Below are 21,498 nucleotides of genomic sequence, written 5' to 3'. Positions count from 1 at the left end.
CCCTTCCCTTCTGACTAGGATTGTGTGCTTTTTTTGACTTCCTGGAACTTTGCTTTTGGAGCTACGTTTAGGGTTGCCGGCCTTTTTTTTTTCCTGGCATATTGTCTATAGGGGCAAATTTCATCCTTTGAAGGCATGTCTGCCTTCTAGCAAGAGCTGCAAGTCATTCAGAGCTGAATGGGAAAACTAAGCAGGCGATCAAATGAGAGTGTCCTGTTTAGATCAACAATGAGGGGGTGCAGGATCTGCCATGACTGAGGATTCTCAGTTGCTCACAAGCTAACTCTGAAGGCAAGTCCCATATAGGAATTGGCTGCTGTTCTAAGGCACGGCTGTTTGCTCCATGGTGCTCAAGAAAGGGTGCTCTGGAGTCAGACTGCCTGGGTTCCAATCCTGGTCTGCCACCTCAAGCTGCATGACCTGGACAAGTGACTTCATCCCTCTTTGCTTCCTTTTTCTCACGTGTAGAACACCAATGGCAATAATACCTATCCTACAGCCCTGTGGGAGGATTAAATGAGTTAATATTGGTAAAGACCTAGAATGGTGTCTGGCACAAAGAGAGCACTAAATAAAAACATTTTTTTCCAGTTGCCATTGAGTCAATTTCAACTCAGGGCGACCCAGTGCATGTTGGGGTAGAACTGTGTTCCACAGGGTTTTGATTGGAATTTATTTTCAGGAGTAGAAACAAATCTTAGCTCTTATTATTAAAGACTTACATATAGCTCGTGGCTGCCCACTGAACAGCAACATGACCTCAGGCAAAGTTATTCAAGCTCACTGAGCTTAGTTTCCTCATCTGTAAAATGGAAATTGATAATACCCATTTCATGAAAATCTTCAAAGACTTAAAATAAAGCATGTGAATAATAATAGTAACAGCTAACACTGGTTGGCCACTTACTACGTGCCATGCACCATATGTGCTATGAGGCAGGTGCCATTAGTACTACTTCCATTAGACCAAAGAGGAAACTCAGGCTGGAGAGCCGAAGCTGCTTGCACAGGGTCACTCAGCTAGAAAGAGGCAGCTCAGAACTGTCTTACTCCAGAACCTGTGCTTGTTTCTCTACATCAGTCTATCTCTGGGTTTCTAAATGCCAGGTGCTGTGTTACATGCTTACCACGCATAAGTTTACATGCTCCTCACAGCTTCTGGGCTGGACTGGAACCCAGCTCTGACTTCTAAGCCCATGCTCTTTCCTGCCATGCTCTAGCACCAAGGTCAAGTGCACTACGTTAGTAATCATCATAATAGCTAGACTGTAGCTCCCTGAAGGCTGGGGCTTCTTCATTTTTATAACACCTTTGGTCCTTGAAATACCGTGTCTCATACATGGCAGACGCTCTATAAATATTTCACGGCCTGTGCCTATGCCCTGCTAACCTATTTTTTTTTTTTTTTAATAGGGCCTACTGGAGGACAATTAATATAGCACATCTAATAATTATCAGGATGACATCATTTCTCAGTCTGCACCTGAAGTTGTTCTTGTCTAGAAGCTGCTTCCAATTTTCACCTTGGGAAGAGGAAGGTAACAAGGGAGTGATTCTCACGCCTAGAGGAGGAAATTGAGACTCATATGACCGCACAATGTTCTTTTTATGACATCCCTTATCAGCCGATAAACTCTTGCTCAACCTTGTGGCAGGTCAACGTTCCACCATGTCAGGCACTGAGATGGGAACGGATCACACAGGATCCCAAGTTCAAGAGACAGAGCAGCCACACCTTACACATCAGGGCAGACGAGAGGGCCAGCAGAGGTGTTGAATGCCCTGGCAGGCGGGTTATGGGCCCCATACCCAACCCCCAAACCCAGCATGCTGCGCCCTCCAAGTACCTCTGAATCCACTGGTCCTTGTAGGAAGCGCTGAAGGAAATGCCTGCAAAAAGCTCTGACTTGTTGAAACTCACATGAAACTGGTCCCAGAATGGGCCAAAGGGGTTTCCTTCCTGCAGAAAGAGTGTGGTAGAAGACTTACCCACGGGGAGGGAAAGCTATCTAGAGGATGGGACCGAGGAACTGCAAGGGGGGGATCCCTGGGCAATCCAACTCTGACTGAAACACTGTCACGGGATGGCCCAGTAGGAATGTCACTTTATAGCTCTTGGGTAGGGTCTGAGGAGAACAGCTGGACCTCCAGTCTAGGCCTCCAGTCTGGTTTCTGGCAGATGCTCACCAGTGTCTGAAGGAGCCTTTCCTCCTCACATGACACATCTCACCCTACCATCTGTAGGGGTCTAGGGAGGAAGAGGACCTTGGATTTGGGACTACAGGCTAAAGCTTCCAGAGACTCTGAAGACCAGCTCATCTAATACCCTCATTTTCAAGAGGGAAACCAAGGCCCAGAGAGGGCAAGGCACTTACCCAAGGTCACACAACAAGTAAGGTCAGTGTTGGGGCTGTAAGCCAGGTCTCCTTCCTCAAGGTTCACAGCTCTTCCAACCACCCTCCTCAGACTTTAGCATAAGCACCAAATGATTTATTTGAGGATTGTTTTATTCCCAAAGTGCCATTTATAAATTTCTACTAATAAAATATGATAGTCTTTCATCGGCCCACTAAGAGGCAGGAAAGTATACAAGTTAGAGGATGGACCATCGAGCCAAATTACCTATGGTTGAATACCAGCTCCATTACCTACTTGTTGAGTGACCTTAGGAAAGGTATTAAACCTCTCTGTGCCACACTCAGTTTCCTCTCTATAAAATGCGGATGGTAATAGTACTTTCCTTATGGTGTTGCTTGACGGTTAAATGAGTTCATTTGTGAAAAGCTCCTTGCATGGTACCCGGCACAAAGTATGTGCTATGTGAGTATGAGTATTATTACTAATGTGGCATTTTACCACTTACGAAAACTCTTACGCCTGGCCCACATGACACTTTATGAGGGAAGCAGAGTGGGCATGGGCACCTCTATGTAGAAATAAAGGTTCAGAGAAGCAAAGTTATTTGCCTAAGGTGACACCGACAACAAATGCCAGAAGTAGGACTTACCTCTCCACTTTTCTATTCTAAGCCCTTCTGGTGGCTTCCCCCACATACTGCCATCACACAGTGTCTCAGAGGCCTAGAGGACATGCGAAGGGCAAAAGGGGTCCCCCTGCCTCACAGGACCCACCTTCATGGGGCATGTCTTTTTATCAGGGCTCCGCTGGGCTGCCACTTCAAAGCAGTAAGCTACCCGCTTCTCAGGGGGCCAGTGGGTGGGTGCCAGCTTCTCCATGAAGTCCTCCAGGCTGATGACCCGATGGTAGGCCTGGAGGGGCTCCAGCTTGAAGTACTTCTGATAGGACACATGGAGCTGCAGGAAAAGCGGGGAAGAGAGGGGCAGAGGCCCTTCCTCAGTGTCCCAGTGGCTGTTTTAGAGACTCTTATTATATAAAACCATACAATTCAAGACCCATACAGGCTGCACTATATGATAACAAGAAACTTTTGGCAAAAAACACCAAAGTTAAGAAAGAAGACAGCCTGGGAAAAGGCATTCACAAACCAAAGGAAAAAAAAAATGGCAATATCCCTTGTGCTCAAAAATGCCTGCTGGTCTATAAGAAAAAAAACAAATGACTCAAGAGAAAATATGGACAAAGATAGGCGTGAGCAACCCACAGCAAAAGAAACCCAGAAAAACCCCTGAAACTACTGCCCTGGAATAATCTTTAAACCTTAAACCAAAAAATATCCCCTGAAGTCTTTTTAAAGCCAAACAACAGTTGAGCTTAACTAGTAAAAAACTACCTTGAGCATTATGCTGTTTAAGATCTATATGGGATCAAATTGACAACAGCAACTCAAAAGATAAGATAGGAACCTTAGGGGGCAGTGAGTTTGCGTTAATGGAGGAGGAACAACTCAGAAAAGGAGGGTGAGAATGGGTGCACAACTCAAAGAACGTAATAAATGTCGCTGAATTGTACGTGTAGAAACTGTTGAACTGGTGAATGTTTCGCTGTGTATGGAGCACTGGTGGCACGGTGGTTAACAGCTTGGTTGTTAATCAAAGGATCAGGAGTTCGAATCCACCAGCTGTTCCTTAGAAACCTTATGGTACAGTTCTACTCTGTCCTATAAGGTTGCTATAAGTCAGAATCAACTAGATGGCAATGGGTTTGGTTTTTTGGTTTTGCTGTGTAAATTGTCAACAACAACAACAACAACAAAATAAACTAAAATAAAAAAGGAAAGAAAGAAAGAAAAGAAACACAAATAGCCAGTACGCTCAAACCAAAAGATATGCAACCTCACCAGGAGTTAGGGAAAATAAAGTTACAATTACAACATATTCTTTCTCATCCATGAGACTCTAATTATTGGAACGGAAGTGGGTAAACGGGTACTCTCAGATATGGGTGGTATACACTGGAATAACCACTTTGAAATGCAATCTGGCAGTATCTAATAGAATTTAAAGCGCTCCTCCCACTCCTGGGTATTTTCCCTAAAGACGTCCTTGTACTTTGCACCATGAGTACGAGAATGCTCACTGCCACTATGGAAATACGGGAAAGAACTTCGAAGAAGCCATACCAAATATACAAATTCATGATAGTGGTTGCCTCTGGGAGGAGGGGGGAGGGGAGGAAGAAACTAGGATTAGCGAGAGGGGCCAACAGAGACTTTGTCTTTTTATTAACTTTATAACATTTTCTTGTTAATAAAGAAGATGAAGCAATGATGAGAAAATGTTAAAGTGATAACCTCTAGTGACGGGCATATGGATGGTGGTTGAATTAATCTTTGTATTTCTCTAGATTTTAAAATTTTTCTTAGAACACCATGGAATAAAACTTGGACTTTATCTTATAGGTCAGTGTTTCCCAAGCATGTTCCACTAGTTCAGGTAGATAAAGGACTCTGTGATAAAACTGCTCCAGTCAAACAGGCCTGGGAAATGCTGGGTTAAGCTGGTTTCTATACTGTACAACATCTCAGGGCCATTAATATGCTAGTGTGTATTGAGAAGCTATAAATTTGGGGGTGGGGGTGGGATGAGGAATTGAGAATGCAATTTCCCAAACTAATTTAACCACAGAACCCTCTCGGCATGAGCCATTGGCATTCTAATGAACAGACTTTGGGAATCTTAACTATTAGCAACGAGGTATTGCCAAAGGATTTTAATCAGAAATAATATGAGAATTACCTATTTGAAAGGCCACTCTGGTGACAGAGAAAAGAATGTATTGATGGTCAGATCAGAGGTAGGGAGAGGAATTAGGAGGCCACTACAATGGTCCTTTTGTGTGTTCAAGCATTCATTCAATATGTATTTACTGAGCACCTCTTATGTATCAAAGTAAGAGATGGAGAAGCATGAACAGACTAAAACATATAAAGGAAGGCAAAGCAGAGGGTTTGAGGTCAGAGTACTTATGGAAAGGGAGGTACTAGGATGACCTCCAGGTTCCTGGTTTGATATCCAGATTAACGGAGGTGACATAAACTAAGGCTGGGAATATAGGAAGTGACACAGGTTTGAAGGGAAAGATTCTGAGCTCAGTTCTGGCTTTGTGAATCTGAGATATCTGTGGGACATCTAAACAGACTCAAGAGTCTAAGAGTTAGAAACATATGCCAACAGTTAGAGGAGAACCTGGGCCACAGATAAATTTGGGAGGTACATGGAGAGTGGTAAAAGCCACAGAGTTAACAGAAATTTATAGTAAAGCAAATATGGTAGTAATACCAAAAAAAAAAAAAAATCCTTTGCTGTTGAGTGAATTCTGACTCACAGTAACTTGATAGGACAGAGTAGGACTGTCCCATAGAGTTTCCAAGGAGCGGTAGATTCAAACTGCTGGCCTTTGGTTAGCAGCCTTAGCTCACTGTAGCTCTTAACCACTGCGCCACCAGGGCTCATGGTGGTAATGGAAACTAGTACTTATTGAATCTGTCTCACCTCTAGGCACTGTACTCGTCTGTTTACATGGATTTGCTCATTTAATCCCAAGAGGTAGGAATGTAACCATTTTCAGTTGACTTATAAAGAAACCATGGCATAGAAAATCTAGATAACTCACCTGAGATCAAACAGCTAAAAAGAAAGCAGAACAAGGAGAAACACCAACATTTAAACAGCAGATGGAGAAAGAGGAGCCCTCAATACAGTATAAAAAGGAAAACGCTGAGAAAACTAGTTGCCATCACGTCAACTTCAACTCATGGCAACCCCATGTGTGTCAGAGTAGGCTGTGCTCCATAGGGTTTTCAACTGGTGATTTTTTGGAAGTAAATTGCCTGGCCTTTCTTCTGAGGCATCTCTGGGTGGACTCGAGCTTCCAATCTTTTGATTAACAGCTGAGCATGTTAACTGCTTGTACCACCCAGGGACTCCCAAACGCTGAGAGGTCAGGGCTAAAGCAGGAACAGGGGGTGTCTTGGAGCCAGGGGAGTAGAGAAGTCCAGGAAAGAGAGAGGTTCAAAAGGCCAAATGGCACTGGGAGGTCAGGTGAGATAAGGACTGCGAAATGACCCTGGATTTGGCAAGTCCAAGGGCCTTCCCCACTTGTGAGAATGGTCACAGTGAGGAAGGGGGGGCCAATCAGGGCAAGTTGAGTAACTCAAAGAAAGCAAGGAAGTAAAGACTTGGAAAGAATCTTGGCCGAGAAGGCAAGGGGAAAGAGAGCAAGGCAGCAAAAGTGAGATAGATGGGCAATTTCTAAACTGTAACTGTAAAAAATGAGACCACCACCAATAGCACCCAGTTACTTCCTATGTCTGAGGCATTTTACCCTGATGTGCTCATCTGATTCTAAGAGGGAGGCAGACAATGTTCCCAGCGTGTTACAATCACTAACTCATTTATGCCTCATTCTGGAAGGCAGCAGCAACCATTACCAGCCTAGTTTACAGATGACAAAACTGAGAAGCAGAGAGGTCAAGTATTCTGCCCATGTTACATAGCTGGTAAGTGGCCAAGCCAGGTTATGATCTCAGGTACTCTGGCTCTTAACGCCTAAGTGTTAACAACTCTAAACACAGGCAAACCAAGGAAAAAATAAAACCTATGCAAAGAAAAATGCTATAAGAATGAAATGCCATGTTTTCAACATAAACCCGTTGCCATCGAGTCAATCCCAACTCATAGTGACCCAATAGGACAGAGTAGAACTGCCCCATAGGGTTTCCAAGGCTGCAATCTTTTTCCAAAGCAGACTGCCACATCTTTCTCCCGAGGAACTGCCGGTGGGTTCCAACCGCGAACCCTTCAGTTAGCAGATGAGTGCTTAACCACTACACTAGGGCTTCTTGTTGTGAACACAGTAAGCATAGTTTTTGAAGTCTATTAAAATTTTTTAAGTCGATTCTTTAGATACTAATTCAGTGCTTACCAAGTAACAGGTCCCCGGGGATACTACGTGAGCAGAGACACTCACAGGGCCAGTGGAGGACACAAAGAATAAGCAAGAAATTACAAGGGTGCTGGGCATCACTGAGGCAGGGGATGGCAAGGCAGTCTTCAGTGCAAGGCACTAACCAGCCAGGGACTGGGGCTTGGGGTATTCCCAAGGAAAAGGAATCTAAGTGGAAACTTGATAGGCTAGTAAGAATAGATGGCAGGGGTGGGGAGAAGGCACTCCAGGCAGGGGGACCAGCACATGCAAAAGCCAGGCTTTCTAGCACCTGAGGAATGTAGGGAGGGGCTGAGAGCGGCAAGGCAAGTACTTACCTTGCACTAGGCACTGTTCTAAGCCCTTTATATACCTTATTTCAGTTAAAACTTTCAAAGCACCCTATGAGTTAGGGAAATGAGGAAACTAGGGTTCAGAGAAGTTAGGTAACTTGCCCAAAGCCACACAGTCTGTGAATAGCAGAGCTGGAATTCAAACTCACGCTTGTCTGACTCCAGAGCCAGTCACCTGGCCTTGAAACCTCTATTTTCAGCCCCAGTTGGTCTCACTCTCTGTGTATCCTATTGGTCAAAGAGTGATAGGGTGAGAGGCGGCGCTGGAGCCAGACTGCCTGGGTTTGTGGCCCTGGGCACGTTATTAACTAACCTGTGCCTCTGTTTCTCCTTCAAAACTGGTAATAGCATAATTGCCTCATAGGGATGTGGTAAGAGGGAAATGAGTTAATCCTTAAGCAGCACTCAGAAGAGTGCCTGGCACACACCAGGTACTGGATAAATGTTAGCTGTTGTTATGCCAGGGAAGTCATTTCTGGGTGGGGGTAGGGCAAGCCTGAGGAAGTGGGAGGTAAAGGACTTAGGGGTCAAGCAAAGGTGAGGAGGGTTGGGAAGAGTGGATGTGGATGAGGGCTGAGGTCAGTGGGTGATACTCACGTTGGTGAAGGGAGGCTTGTGATGCTGGTACTCAATCCAGGGGGGTACAGCTAGTGTGCGGTTCAGCAGCTTTGCAAATGCCAGGGAGCCCAAGAAGTGATCAGCCTGGTTCCCAAAGCGCCCTGGAAATGGAACATTGGGTTAAGGCGAGGCCTGGGGCATCGAGGGCCTGGGTCATGCTGGGCTCAGAAAGGATATGGAGTCAGGGGTAGGGAAGGCCAGGAGACCAAGGAGAGCCAGGAGAGCTAAGCTAGAAGCTTGGAATCAAGTCTGGATTCTGGGTCTGACATAAGGCCCTTCAGGCCCCACCCCTTCAGCCTCAGCCACTCCAGATTCCTTACTGTTTCCCAAACATGCTCTCCACTTCCCACCCCCATCCCATGCCTTTGCTCTTGCTGTTCCCTCAGTCAGGAAGTCCTTTCCACTTCGATCTCCACCCACCTGCAAATGAAGGGGCAACTGTAGTGCCTCATTTACTGGGACCCTTTCACCAAGCATCTACGGTACCCACTCCCCCTCTCTGTCTTCCATCCTGGTTTTGAGTTACTTATGCTTCTTCACTTTTCCTTGAATGTGCTTGCTCACTTCCTGGCCTTTGCACTGGCTGTTTCCTTGCCTGTGAATGCCTCGGGGTAAAGACCCTGTCTGATTCTTTTTGTTATCCTAGCATGGTGTCGATTCAATCATTCCACAAATATTGAGTGCCACAATGTGCCAGGCTCTGTAGTAGGTGCTGGGATGCAGGAATGAGAAAGAACAAGGTCTGTGCCCTCATGGCACTCAGTGTAGCTGGGGAGACACTAAACATGTAAACAAATACATATATCGTGAAAATTTTTTATATTTGAAATAAATAAACAAAAAGTTTTGGTGATGGAGAATAACCAGGAGGTGGTTACTTGGGTTGAGGTCAGCTAAGTTCTTTCTGGTGACATTTAACTTGGGATCTGAAAGAGGGGGAGGAGTTGGTTAGACAGAAGTAAAGGACAGGGTGTTCCTGACCGGTGCATCTCAGGCACAGCCACCACCTGTCTGTCGGTGGTGGTCTGCATGTTGCTATGATACTGAACAGGTTTCAGAAGAGCTTCCAGACTAAGACAAACTAGGAAGAAAGGCCTGGCAATCTACTTCCAAAAACCAGCCAATGAAAACCTTATGGATCACAACAGTTTGATCCACATCGGATCATGGGGTTGGCACAGGAACCGGGCAGCGTTTTATTCAGTTGTGCGTGGGCCTGCCATGACTTTTACAATGATGACCTACCACTCCGTTTAAACTGCAGCCCTCAGCCAGCCCTTGGATTCGGCCTTACCCTGCTCAAGTTTATTTTTCCATAGCATTTATCACCTTCTAAAATTAAAAAAAATTTTTTTTTAAGACACTATGGGAAACCCTGGTGGCGTAGTGGTTAAGCGCTACGGCTGCCAACCAAGAGGTCGGCAGTTCAAATCTGCCAGGCGCTCCTTGGAAACTATAGGACAGTTCTACTCTGTCCTATAGGGTTGCCATGAGTCGGAATCGACTCGATGCCAGTGGGTTTGGGTTTTTTTTGGTAAGACACTATGAAGTTTATTTTTTATGCTTATATTTTGTTTGTCTCCCTCTAACTAACTAAAATGAAGGGTCTACAAGGGCACGGAGTTTTGCTGTTTTATTCACCGCCGTATCCCCAGCCCAGAGGACAGGGCCCAGCACGAAGTAGGCACCCCATAAATATTCGTTGAATGAATGAAAGAATTCCTGGAGCTAGCGTGGGTCAGCTTTCATTAAGTCCTGCCCCACTAACTTCATTTACTAGACTCAGGGCTGGCTCAGGCTATAGCTCCGCCCATCCCTAACTGGAGGACCTCGCTCAACACACGTAACCTGTCTGGGTCTCAGTTTTCTCTTCTGTCAAATGGAAGGTTGGACACGGTGACCCCCTCAGCGCCCTTGCAATTGGGGCCAAGAGGAGAGGAGCAGACCTTGACCCTGAGCTGGGGTTCGTTCCTGGACCTGTTAAGGCGTCACTGGACGCTTCGGAGAAGTGGCTTCTCCTTTCCCGGCCTCAGTTTCCCCAACTGAGCAGAGGGCTCGGGAGGCCTTACCCATGCAGGGGCAGTAGAGCAGGTAACCGGCCGGGTCCCAGGAGCCCGCGGGCAGCCCAGGGAGGGGCAAAAGCAGCAGCAGGAGGGACAGGCGCGGCGGCAGAGGCAGCGGTGCCCACGCGGCGGCGCCCATATCGGCTGCGGAGCCTGAGCGCGCCGCGGCGCGGAGGCGGGGAGGGAAACAGGGACTAGAGCATCCGCCCTGCTCCCGGCTGTCCCCGCGCGCCGCCCGCGCACCGTCCCGGCCGCTCTAGCTCGCGGGCGGGCGGGACCATAGAGAACCCGCGGCACCGCCCCCTGCACGGCCCGAGCGCCCGCTCGCGCGGCTCCCACAATGCACCGCACAATGGCCCGACCGCCGCCACTACCGGGGCCTGAGCGGGCCTGGCGGAGCCCGAGCGCGGCCCGGCCCGCAGCACGGGGCCCGGAGCGCGGTGAGTGCCGGCGAGGACCCTGGGGGACGGCGGGGAGCGGGGCGGGGGGCCGTCTTGTTGCGCCCGCGCGCCCAGCACCCGGCGCGGCGGGGCCCCTCATCTAGGGCCCCTCAACGCGGTCGCCCACACCCCGGACTGGGGGCCCCTCCGCGTCAACCCGGACCCAGATACGCCCCAGGGTGACCAAAACTATTCCTGAATCCGATACCTAGGTGTAGAGGAACCCGAATAAACCCTACTGGCCCCCTCTCAGAGACCTGGAGACGCAGCCCTGAGGGACCCCCACTCCCGACCCCCAGGCGTCCTGGAGTCCCAGATAACGCGCAGCTGACCTTACCAGGGACCCGGGTCTGGGGGACGCAGATAAGCTGCACCTGCTCCCTCCCCTCGGACACGCCTACTCAGGGCCGCATAACCCCCTCTTTTCTACTCCAAATAGTCCCCTCTTTATCCTCTGTTTCCATTTCCAGACCTGCATAACCGCTTTTGAGGCTTCGCTCAAATACTTCGGTCTGGAGGACCCAAATAAACGCTACCTGTAGTTGCCTCCTCAGCGGCCATGTCCCCAAACCTTAGACATCATCTTCCATTCGGATACCCATTTTGAGACCCTCTTGCAATTCAGAGAATTTATTTCTCAGTATCCTTAACCCCAGGGACCCTCCAGCCCTTATGATCCTCCTGTCTTTCTTTTGGGGTTTTTTAAAGACCCGGATAACTTGCTCATGATTCCTTGCCATACTTGCCCTTCTTTACCATCTCTCGGACCCTCTCCAGACTTCTTCCCGAATTTCTTTCTTTTCTCTGGCTGCCATCCACCCCCATCTCTCCCAGCCCCAGGGGTATTTAGCCTTCCTACTACACAGTGGGGTGGTCCAGAAGCTGGCTTCTGAGCCAGGCTGTGGCCCCGGCTCAGTAGGGAAGAGGGACCTGTAAGGCAGAGGATAAGCAGGCAATTGGGTTGAAGCAGTTGGTGCTTTCACCTGCAGGTGTAGCCTGTCTCCTGGCTTGTGTTATTTTCCAGCTGTCAGCCTGGGACTGTCTGAGCTGGCCTTGAGTTTCCAACACTCCCCTCCACCCAAGGTGAAGCCACCAGCTGGAGTAGGCACCGTAAAAGTGGGGCTGTGGTGCATAGCAGCCATTTGCTCAAGGCCTCGCCTCCCCAGGAGTTGAAGGCAGTGGGAACCAGGGGAGATAGTGAATTAAAGGGACCTCAAAGAGGGCCCATCTATACTGGCAGAAAAACTATCCATCCGAGAGTAAATGCAACCTCTGTTAATCCTGTTTGATGTCTCTTGGAATGATGCAAGTCATTGAGACTCCAGCCTCCCTGTAATTTAATTCTCCCACCACTCGAGTGTGTGTTGGGGGCGGGGGAGGAGGACAGCTATTCCCTTCTCCCTTTCCTTCCCAGTTTTCCAGCCAACCAGTGTGTCTTTGGATTTGTTTCTGGTGCTCAGGTTGGGACCTCGTTCCCCCCCCCCCAAGTCTATTTATAATTTCCCAGTTGCTATTTTGGGCTCTGCTTTAGGGAAGGTTCTGTCCACCATAAGGAACGTTCCTGGGTGTGTTTCCTCCTCAGCAGGTGTTGAATTGAGTTCTTCAGATCCCCAAGTAGCTCTTGGGCAGGAGGGATAAAAGCTATTTTAGGGTAGTCACTGAAGTGGAGCTGTTAATCCTCTGTGGGTCTCTCTGGTAAAGAACACTCAGAGATTAACCCTTTTCTTGCTGCAGGGGACTATGAACAGTTTGTGGGGAGACTGGGAGAATTCAAGTGAATTCCCACAGAAGGTGGGAACGTGCAACTCAATACCAAGGCAAAGATAATAACTCCCTTTTGTTGGGCACTTACAGGGGGCCAAACCCTGTGCTTAGCCCTTTGCATACCTGACTAAAATAATCCTCACAACAAGCCTGTGAGGTAAGTATTTTTAGGTTTACAGATGAGGAAACAGACTAATAATGGAGAAGGAACGTAGTTTCTATAGAGATGATGTAACACCATAAAAACTAGTTTCGTCAGAGGTCAGCAAGCATCATGGCACACACAGAAGATAGACTGGGAAGCAATTTGTCTCTCCTTTGGCTTCCAGAGAGCGCCATGCACAGTTTTTGGCAGACAGTCCAATTTGGGAACGGAGCCTTAATAATAAAAGAAGTTCCTAAAGTAAGCATTTGGGAGAACTCTAGCCCAGGAGATGGTGCTGGAGGAAGGTAAAGTAAGCGGGGTTGGTTGGTTAAAGGGGATGTGCTGAGGGTTAGTTGTGAGGGAAAAGGGGAAGGCTGCATTCTGGGGAGATATTGGGAAGGGAAGGAAACTTACTGTGAGGCCTGAGAAATATTAATAACATTAAAGGAGGGGGGAAAAAAGAAGTGCTACCCTGGCCCAGTGCGGGAAAGGCAGATGCAGTTTAGGCCTCACAGGGGGAGCTGCATGTATTCAGCACACATTTTGTGGCAGGCACTTTGAAGAGTCACTTAATTTGCCACAAAAATCCTATAGGTAGGAAGAAGAAATGTTTCAGAAATTAGAGAAACTGAGGTTCAGAGAAATAAAGTAACCTGCCCACAGTTTCATGGCCGGTAAGTGGAAGCTCTTCTGATAGCAAGTCCAAGGTTCTTTCCATGCTACCTCCCTCTTCAGATCAGGTGCCAGAAGAAAGGCTGAAAATACAGAGTTATACTGGTAACTGGGAGGGATTGTGTTTGTTTTATGGGAACAGGTTCTGTCAGCTTCTTTATAGTTGTTAAGGTTAGAATGTGAGACCAGAAGAACAGCTTTGAAAGAGAAGCAGAATTCTTTCAAAGTTTTGCTGAGGAAGGAGAAGTCTGAAGGAACAGGTCTTCTGATTATGTGAGACCAGCCCAGCTGTCTCCCTGGTTCAGAGGAGTTTGCAGACAAAGGACCGGGAAGAGAGACTAGACCCCCAAAAGGGTTCCCAAGGTAACACTAGTAGCTTTGGTTTTCCAACAGCCTGCCAGTGACCGTAGGTAAGGGCTTCACTGTGCCTTTTTTAAAAGCTTAAAGGAGTAGGATGAGGTTATTTGGTTGTTTTCTTTTTAAAGCCACTGCCAATTAAATGCAGATCAAGGCGAGCACATGGCTGCTGCCCTCCTCCTTTGGTTCTCTGTATCAGTACAACCTCGTGAGCTCGCTTAGCCACCACCAACCTCTTTCCTAGAAGCCCATTACTCACTCTTTCAGTAACAGCACACTAAACTGCTGTGTCTTGTTTGTGCTTGTACAGGAGAACAGATGAGGTGGACGTGTGGGAGGTAGGGGACGTACCGTTCTCTTTCTGAGTTTGTGTGGAGTTTCCAGGGCTACGCTTCCCTCTCACATATCAGCCAAAGTGATGCGACTTGCTTCCATTCCCTCTGGCTGCCATTTCCCAACTTCCTAGAGACTGAGGTGCATGATTTCAGACATCAAGGAGGACCACAATTTGACTTGGAAGTTAGGGGGAAAACTCCCCCCAAAGTGGATGTACACACTCATGCTCTCGCTCCCCTCAGTTCCAAGGTATATAGTAATTGCTGGTATTATGAATGGGTAATTCCACTCTTGAAAAGGAGGAGGGAACTTAAACAATGAAGGCCACACATCAGAGGCCTTTGAGGTTTATAGTGAAGCAGGCAAATATGCCGTGATGACTCGAAGGCTTAAGTGGGACTAGCTTTTAGTGCTACCTACCCCTCCCCAGCATGTGACTCATGCAAAATGCAGCCACCTTTGTGCAGATCTTTCTGGGCAAATCACTCGTGATGGGGAAATGTTTATCATATTACATTGCAGTGTTTCTTCAACAAGAGGAATGGCTCCTGAACAGGACACAGCTCGTGTTAATGAAGAGCAAAGCTCTCTGGGGCATAAACCTACTGATCCCATCATCTCGTTCACGGCCAGTCTGTTGGATGAAATGGTCACTGTAAGCAGCAGGTGCTAATGAGCTGAGCAAGCATTCTCTGGCCCACAGTTAGTTTGTGTAGTTGGAGCCCTCTCCAGATGCTCACGGACAATCCCCAGACACCCCCTTTGCGCCCTTCACATAGAAAAGCCTCATGATCAAATTTTGGCAGACTTCTTTAAAGGGAATCCCCCTGTTTTAGCAGGTTGCTTTGTGGTTGGTAATCTGTGGTGAGCTTAAATGAGTATGAAATTTGGTCTGTTGTCCCCCTTTTGAGCATCAGTACGGTGACTCCCATCCTCTCTTTCTCTGACTTGGTGCCAGGAAAGGAGTTTTGTCATCCTTTGCTCGAGTCCGCCCACTACCATTTCTACCCAGTAAGAGAAACACTCAGAATTCAGGATTTTGGCGCCCCGCTTTGAAAGGGCTGCGAACCCATAAGTTAGCCCCTGAGAATCAACTTGTATTCATTGGCTAATTTATCCATCTAAAAAATGTTGAGATTCATTGTCTGGGTGATTGGCATATGGAGATGGAAGAGAGATGGTCTGAGTCCTTTAAAGAATCAGAGTCTGACGGAGGAGACTAAGCAATTCAGCAATTCCGTGTTCATAATGGAGAAAGGTACGCATGGCCTGAGGATCCGCAGGAAGGCCACTGAGTACCTCTGGGTGTTGGGCAGGCTCTGCTTAGGAGGCATGGTCTGGGCCTCGAGATGAAGAGGCCCAGAGAGGTGGCAGAGATCAGGCTGGGACCAGTACTGGCTAGGGGAAATGCCGAGAGCCTGCCACTGCCATCTCAGACAGAACCTCCGGATGGTGGCGTGCTGCTAAGAAGCACATTCAGCCCCAGATACTGATGCGGGGCTGAGCTTCCCGGGTGTAAATTTCTTAAGTAAAGGCTTCTCTTTCCTTCTTCTCCGTTGCCTTTTGGGCATTTTATTGCTCCTTAGCACCTTCGTGAAGAGAATTGTGAAAAGCAGTGGATGGGGCGGGGGAGGGAATAGGCTGAGGAGGAGGAGGAGGAACTGCTATCTCTAGGTTTAGTGGAAAGGATGTAAAAGCAAAGTCAAAAGAGAAATTTTGGAGCTTTAGGGCTTTTACTTTCTCAGATTCTCTCAGTTCTTATTAGACTAAAAAAAAAAAGATTTTGGAGCTTTAGGGCTTTTACTTTCTCAGATTATCTCAGTTCTTATTAGACTAGATGGTACTAATAATAATAGTTACCACCAAGCACTTACTAGGTGCCCAGCCATCTGCTAAGTGCTTTAGATTCATTATCTCAGTTAATCTTGAAAACATCCTTACGATTTAGGGGATCATTACGCCCATTTTATCGATGAGGAAACGGTTCAGTGAAGTAATTTGCTGAAAGTCACACAGTTTTTAAGTGGAAGGGCTGGGATTGGAACGGGGATCTGTCTGCCTCCAGAGCTCATGCTTTTCATGGCATTGGGCTCACTAACACCAGGTGTTCTGATGTTTCAGGTGAAGAGATTGTTTTCTGAAGGCTGCGTCGAAGGCTGTGACAGCAGAGAGCCCATGTGGAGCTGATGGGGAGGCTTTCTGAATAACATGGCCCTTCGCCATTAGCCTTGCCATGACCACATTTTTCACCAGCGTCCCCCCCTGGATTCAAGATGCAAAGCAGGAGGAGGAAGTGGGCTGGAAACTAGTTCCCAGGCCTCGGGGCCGGGAGACGGAGAGTCAAGTGAAATGCCAATGTGAAATCTCGGGGACACCCTTCTCAAATGGGGAGAAGCTGAGGCCTCACAGCCTCCCTCATCCAGAGCAGAGACCGTATAGCTGCCCTCAGCTGCACTGTGGCAAGGCTTTTGCCTCCAAGTACAAGCTGTATAGGTAGGTGGCACTCCCAGACCTCTTTTTGCCCCAGGGTCCCCAGAGGACAGAACTACAGACCCCACTGAATGTGGGACTTTATTTGTGGCAGAAGAGTGAAGAGTAATTTGTCCCATTTATGTCCCTTGAATGCCAACCATTTGGGATTACTCACTAAAAAATAACGGGAGAATTTTTTAGACACTAGACTGTATAGTGTCCAGCAGCCATGAACAACCGAGACTGAACAGTTTTTTCAATACTACTTTCTCTACCCCCATCAGTGTAGTGATGAGAACATTAGCTGCAAGGTAGGAATAAGTCTTAGAACTTTAGGAGGAAAAGGAGACCCTCTGGTCCAGTCTGTAAATTTTAAAGTGGAGGCTTAGAGAGGGTAAGTAAGTTATGTGAAATTACATAGCTTCTTAGGTGCCAAACTAAATTCCAGGTCCTGCAGTGCCTCTTCTACTGAACCAGCCTGACATTTGGATTGTTACTTCTGTCTCTGTCAGGGGCTTTTCTGAAATTTGTAAACTAAGAACCCCTACTTAAAGCGAAATAGAATATAAAAGTCCTGGAGTAAAGCAGATACGACAGAGCAGCTTTGGTGCTTTGGTGGGCTGGGAGCTCTGGTCAGAAGTTATTTGGATTTTATCCTTGCCTTTCTATCAGAGAAACCGTGAGCATACCCTTCTCAAATGAAATAGGCCTGATACAGTCCTCCAACCATCCATTCATCTACCCAACTGTTTACTGAGCTCCTCCTTTATATGAGACAACAGTGGTCAGTGCTAGGGACAGAGTAGTAGACAGATGGGGGTGCTGTCCCCCGTGGAGACAGACAGCAAACAAGTAAATACGTGAACAAGATGACCACAGAGAGCGTCAGTTCCTTGTCTGGAAAACACAGTTGATATGGAAAGAACTAGAAGAGGTGAAGGAGCAGTCTGGTGGCCAGGACTGGCCTCATGACTGTTCTCTTATCCTCAGAAATGTTTTGATTCTCTCTGTGCTCCTATATCTTACGTGGACTCCAGTCAGGGTATCCTGCTAGACTCCCTTAGTGCCTGGGTATCAGTGGGAGGCTGCAGGAAAGGTTCTGGTCCAGGGAGCAGGAGCCCTGACTCTGCCAGTAAACCACTGTGGGACCTTGGGGAAGTTATGAAAACTCTTTTGCCTCAGTTTCTTCATCTGCAAAATGAGGGAAATGGAGTGTAGGTCACTCAGCACCTCCCCCTTATGTGTTGTGGCAATTGTGTCACAGGAGGTTAATAATAACCCTTATAAAACCAACCCAGTGGCGTCGAGTCGATTCCGACTCATAGCGACCCTACAGGACAGAGGAGAACTGCCCCGTAGAGTTTGATGCTGTACTACAGACAGCTGCTGCGGCGTAGCTGAGTACCCCCAGGCTTGGAGAAGGCCTATGCTTAAATCTGGCCTCTGTCACTTACTGCTGGTGGCGGGGGCTACCCTGTGCGTCAGCCTCCTCACCTGGAGAACAAGGTTAATGACACAGCTCACACAGGGCCTGGCAAACAGTGAGCCCTCGAAGTTGTGCAGAGCTGACTTGGAATGTACGGCGGAGCTGTGAATACAGTTCCTGGACTCTGAGTTGCTTTCCAGCCAGATGGGAGCAGGTAAACCAAGGGACACTGAGGTGCCAAACCATTAAAACACTTTGAAAATGTAATGGTTTACGTGGCAAGCAATTCAAATGGTGCAGATGGGCAAGTGCTGAAAAATGAATTGTCCTCACACTCGAAGTCACTATTCCTCTGTTCTCCTCCCCAGACGCAGCCAGTGGGGTTAGTTTCTTTTGTATCATTCTTGAGACATTTAAATATGTATTCCTTTGCCATTTTAATTTTCAAAAGGAATTGTAGTGCACACACTGTATTTCACTTTCCCTTTATTGTCTCATTAAAAAAAAAATAAAAGCCCTTATTTTTTAAAGCAGTTTTGATTTACAGAAAAATTGTACAGAAAGCAGAGAGTTCCCATGTATCCTCTCTCCTCCTGCACAGTTTCTCCTGTTACTTACATCTTGCATTTGTGTAGTACATTTGTTCTACTGATGAACCAATTTTGGTACATTATTGTTAACTAAATAGCTTACATTAGGGTTTACTGTTTGTATGGTATAGCACTGTGTCATTTTTTTAAATTTAAATTTTATTTAAGGAAATTTACATGATTCGAAGTTGGTACTAAAACGTATACAGCGAAAATTCTCCATTACACCCAGCCGTAAACCACCCCGTTCTTCTCCCCATAGGGAACCAGGCTGTCATTTCTTACATATCCTTCTAGAAATACTTGAAGGATATACAAGCACATGCACATGTGTTTCCCCCTGTTGTTATGTACATAATTCCATTCTACACGTACTGTTCTGCCTCCTTTTCTCCATTCCATGTATCTAGGAACTTGTCGCCAGTGGGTACATACAGGCTGTTTCATTTTTTTATAATTGTTGACTCTTTGTGGACTTACTATAATTTAACCAGCTCCTTATTGATGGATTCAGGTTTCCTGATTTTTTGCTGCTACAAACAGTGGTGCAAAGAATAGCAGTATGTATGATTTTGCATGGTTGCAGATACCTATAGAAGATAGTCGGCATAGTAGTCTGTTCTCTGGCTTTACCATAATTTTTGGATCTCGTTCCCCATTAATAGATATCTTGGTTGTCCAGCCAGCCCTTGTGATCTCCTCTCTTTCTGCTTTCTCCTCTGTCCTCCATTCCCACCCCCAGGCACATGGCCACCCACTCAGCCCAGAAACCCCACCAGTGCATGTATTGTGATAAGATGTTTCACCGCAAGGACCATCTGCGGAACCATCTGCAGACCCACGACCCCAACAAAGAGGCCCTCCACTGTTCTGAGTGCGGTAAGAATTATAATACAAAGCTGGGCTATCGGCGCCACCTGGCCATGCATGCCGCCAGCAGCGGCGACCTCAGCTGCAAGGTGTGCCTGCAGACCTTTGAGAGTACCCAGGCCCTGCTAGAACACCTGAAAGCCCACTCACGCCGTGTAGCAGGTGGTGCCAAGGAGAAAAAGCACCCCTGCGACCACTGTGACCGACGATTCTATACTCGTAAGGACGTGCGGCGGCACCTGGTAGTACACACGGGCCGTAAGGACTTCCTGTGCCAGTACTGTGCCCAGCGGTTCGGCCGCAAGGACCACCTGACACGGCATGTCAAGAAGAGCCACTCGCAGGAGCTGCTCAAGATCAAGACAGAGCCAGTGGACATGTTAGGTCTGCTCAGCTGCAGCTCCACCGTCAGCGTAAAGGAAGAGCTGAGCCCTGTGCTGTGCATGGCCTCTCGGGACATGATGGGGGCCAAGGCGTTCCCTGGCATGTTGCCCATGGGCATGTATGGTGCCCACATCCCTACCATGCCCAGCACGGGCATGCCACACTCCTTGGTGCACAACACGCTGCCCATGGGTATGACCTACCCTCTGGAATCCTCACCTATCTCTTCCCCAGCTCAGCTCCCTCCAAAATACCAGCTTGGATCTACCTCATACTTGCCCGACAAATTGCCCAAAGTGGAGGTGGATAGTTTTCTGGCGGAGCTTCCCGGAAGCCTGTCTCTCTCGTCTGCCGAACCCCAGCCCGCCTCACCTCAGCCGGCGGCAGCTGCGGCCCTCCTTGATGAAGCACTGCTCGCCAAGAGTCCCGCCAACCTCTCTGAGGCCCTCTGCGCTGCTAATGTGGACTTCTCCCACTTATTGGGCTTTCTTCCACTCAACCTGCCCCCATGTAACCCGCCTGGGGCCACAGGAGGCCTGGTCATGGGCTACTCCCAGGCCGAGGCACAGCCCCTGCTTACCACTTTGCAGGCTCAGCCTCAAGATTCCCCAGGGACTGGGGGGCCTCTGAACTTTGGGCCTTTGCACTCCTTGCCTCCTGTCTTCACCTCTGGCCTGAGCACCACCACCCTGCCTCGTTTCCACCAGGCATTCCAGTAGCCCCCAAGGAAGCCCCCAGCTCAGTCTTTGGCTCTGTCAGGGAGCCTCAATACCCATCCCATCCTCATCCCCCATGAAGGCAGCTGAGCTTTCAGAGCTGGGTTCAAAGAGAAATTCCAGTGTCTATGTGGAGCACTTGGTTTGGGGGTTCAGGCTCTAGGATCAATTCTAGGAGGAGCCTTGAGCCCCAACCCCGTGAAAAGATCTTATACCATAGGACTTCAGGTTTTTTTTGTTTTTTTTGTTTTTGATCTGAATCGGGAGCCACACTTAGCCCTCTCCCTCTCCAAAGCATCAGAACCTCCTTTTCTTTGGGGAAGGGGGAGGCCTCTTGGAGATGTAGAAACAGTGAGGGTTTCACCTTGGATGACCTCGGGAGAAATAGCCCAAGAAGCCCGCCTTCTGGTTCCAACTTACAGACCCGACAGCGCTCAGTTGGTCATGCCCTGCTGCGGAGGGTCACTTGGCTCCATGGTCTGCCTCCAGCCACGGGCAGGAGAGGGCCTCTGTCCTCCACTTCCCTACCCCTCCTGCACCAACACCTCCATTTTCAGTCAGTGTTGTTCAGCAACGGTACCGTTTACAGAGTCACCTCAGACATACCATTTCACCTCCCTTCCCTGAGCTGTTAGCCTTAGAGTGATTGCAGTGAACGTTGTTTACACACCGTGAATCCATTCCCACCAGTCCATTCCAGTTGGCACCAGCCCGAACCATTTGGTACCTGGTGTTAACTGGAGCCCTGTTTACACGGCGGAGTCGGGTCTCACTGACTTCTCTTCACTTGAGGTCACATTTTTCCCCTGTGGGGAAATAAACTGACTTTGGACTGCTTCAGTCTCTGCCATCTTCCATGACTGCGTCAGTTCCTGCCTTCCTCGGCAGTGTCCACAGGAGACAGGCAAGAAGATCGGAGCAGTTTCTCACAGGTCTGCAGTTCTGTTT

General features: G+C 48.1%; 2 protein-coding genes across 5 annotated transcripts in view; one reads left to right on the top strand and one right to left on the bottom strand.

Annotated features, from left to right (window-relative positions):
- The window catches only part of POFUT1 (protein O-fucosyltransferase 1), a 21,870-nt gene extending 11,305 nt beyond the window's left edge, over nucleotides 1–10,565 (bottom strand). The window contains exons 1-4 of the mRNA XM_064275947.1: nucleotides 10,385–10,565; nucleotides 8,295–8,416; nucleotides 3,132–3,314; nucleotides 1,848–1,960 (exon numbers count right to left, since the gene is read on the bottom strand). Of these exons, the coding sequence (XP_064132017.1) occupies nucleotides 1,848–1,960; nucleotides 3,132–3,314; nucleotides 8,295–8,416; nucleotides 10,385–10,517 (551 nt within the window). The 5' untranslated portion in view covers nucleotides 10,518–10,565. The remainder of the gene's footprint in view (nucleotides 1–1,847; nucleotides 1,961–3,131; nucleotides 3,315–8,294; nucleotides 8,417–10,384) is intronic.
- On the top strand, nucleotides 10,157–21,386 carry PLAGL2 (PLAG1 like zinc finger 2). Of its 4 annotated transcripts, none has more exons than XM_023550134.2 (3): nucleotides 10,157–10,406; nucleotides 16,214–16,585; nucleotides 19,323–21,386. In XM_023550134.2, the coding sequence occupies exons 2-3, from the start codon at nucleotides 16,326–16,328 to the stop codon at nucleotides 20,551–20,553; spliced, it is 1,491 nt and encodes a 496-aa protein (XP_023405902.1). In that variant the 5' UTR covers nucleotides 10,157–10,406; nucleotides 16,214–16,325; the 3' UTR covers nucleotides 20,554–21,386. The 4 variants fall into 4 exon arrangements, with proteins under 4 accessions (XP_023405902.1, XP_003411693.1, XP_023405901.1 ...); XM_003411645.4 differs by lacking the exon at nucleotides 10,157–10,406 and adding an exon at nucleotides 10,727–10,818; XM_023550133.2 differs by lacking the exon at nucleotides 10,157–10,406 and adding an exon at nucleotides 13,050–14,747.
- Nucleotides 21,387–21,498: the final 112 nt, after the last annotated feature.

Source organism: Loxodonta africana, chromosome 24 (assembly GCF_030014295.1).
Source record: "Loxodonta africana isolate mLoxAfr1 chromosome 24, mLoxAfr1.hap2, whole genome shotgun sequence".
Taxonomy (NCBI): domain Eukaryota; kingdom Metazoa; phylum Chordata; class Mammalia; order Proboscidea; family Elephantidae; genus Loxodonta; species Loxodonta africana.
The sequence above is the reverse complement of the archived record's forward strand: the minus strand, read 5'-3'. Positions and strand labels throughout refer to the sequence as shown.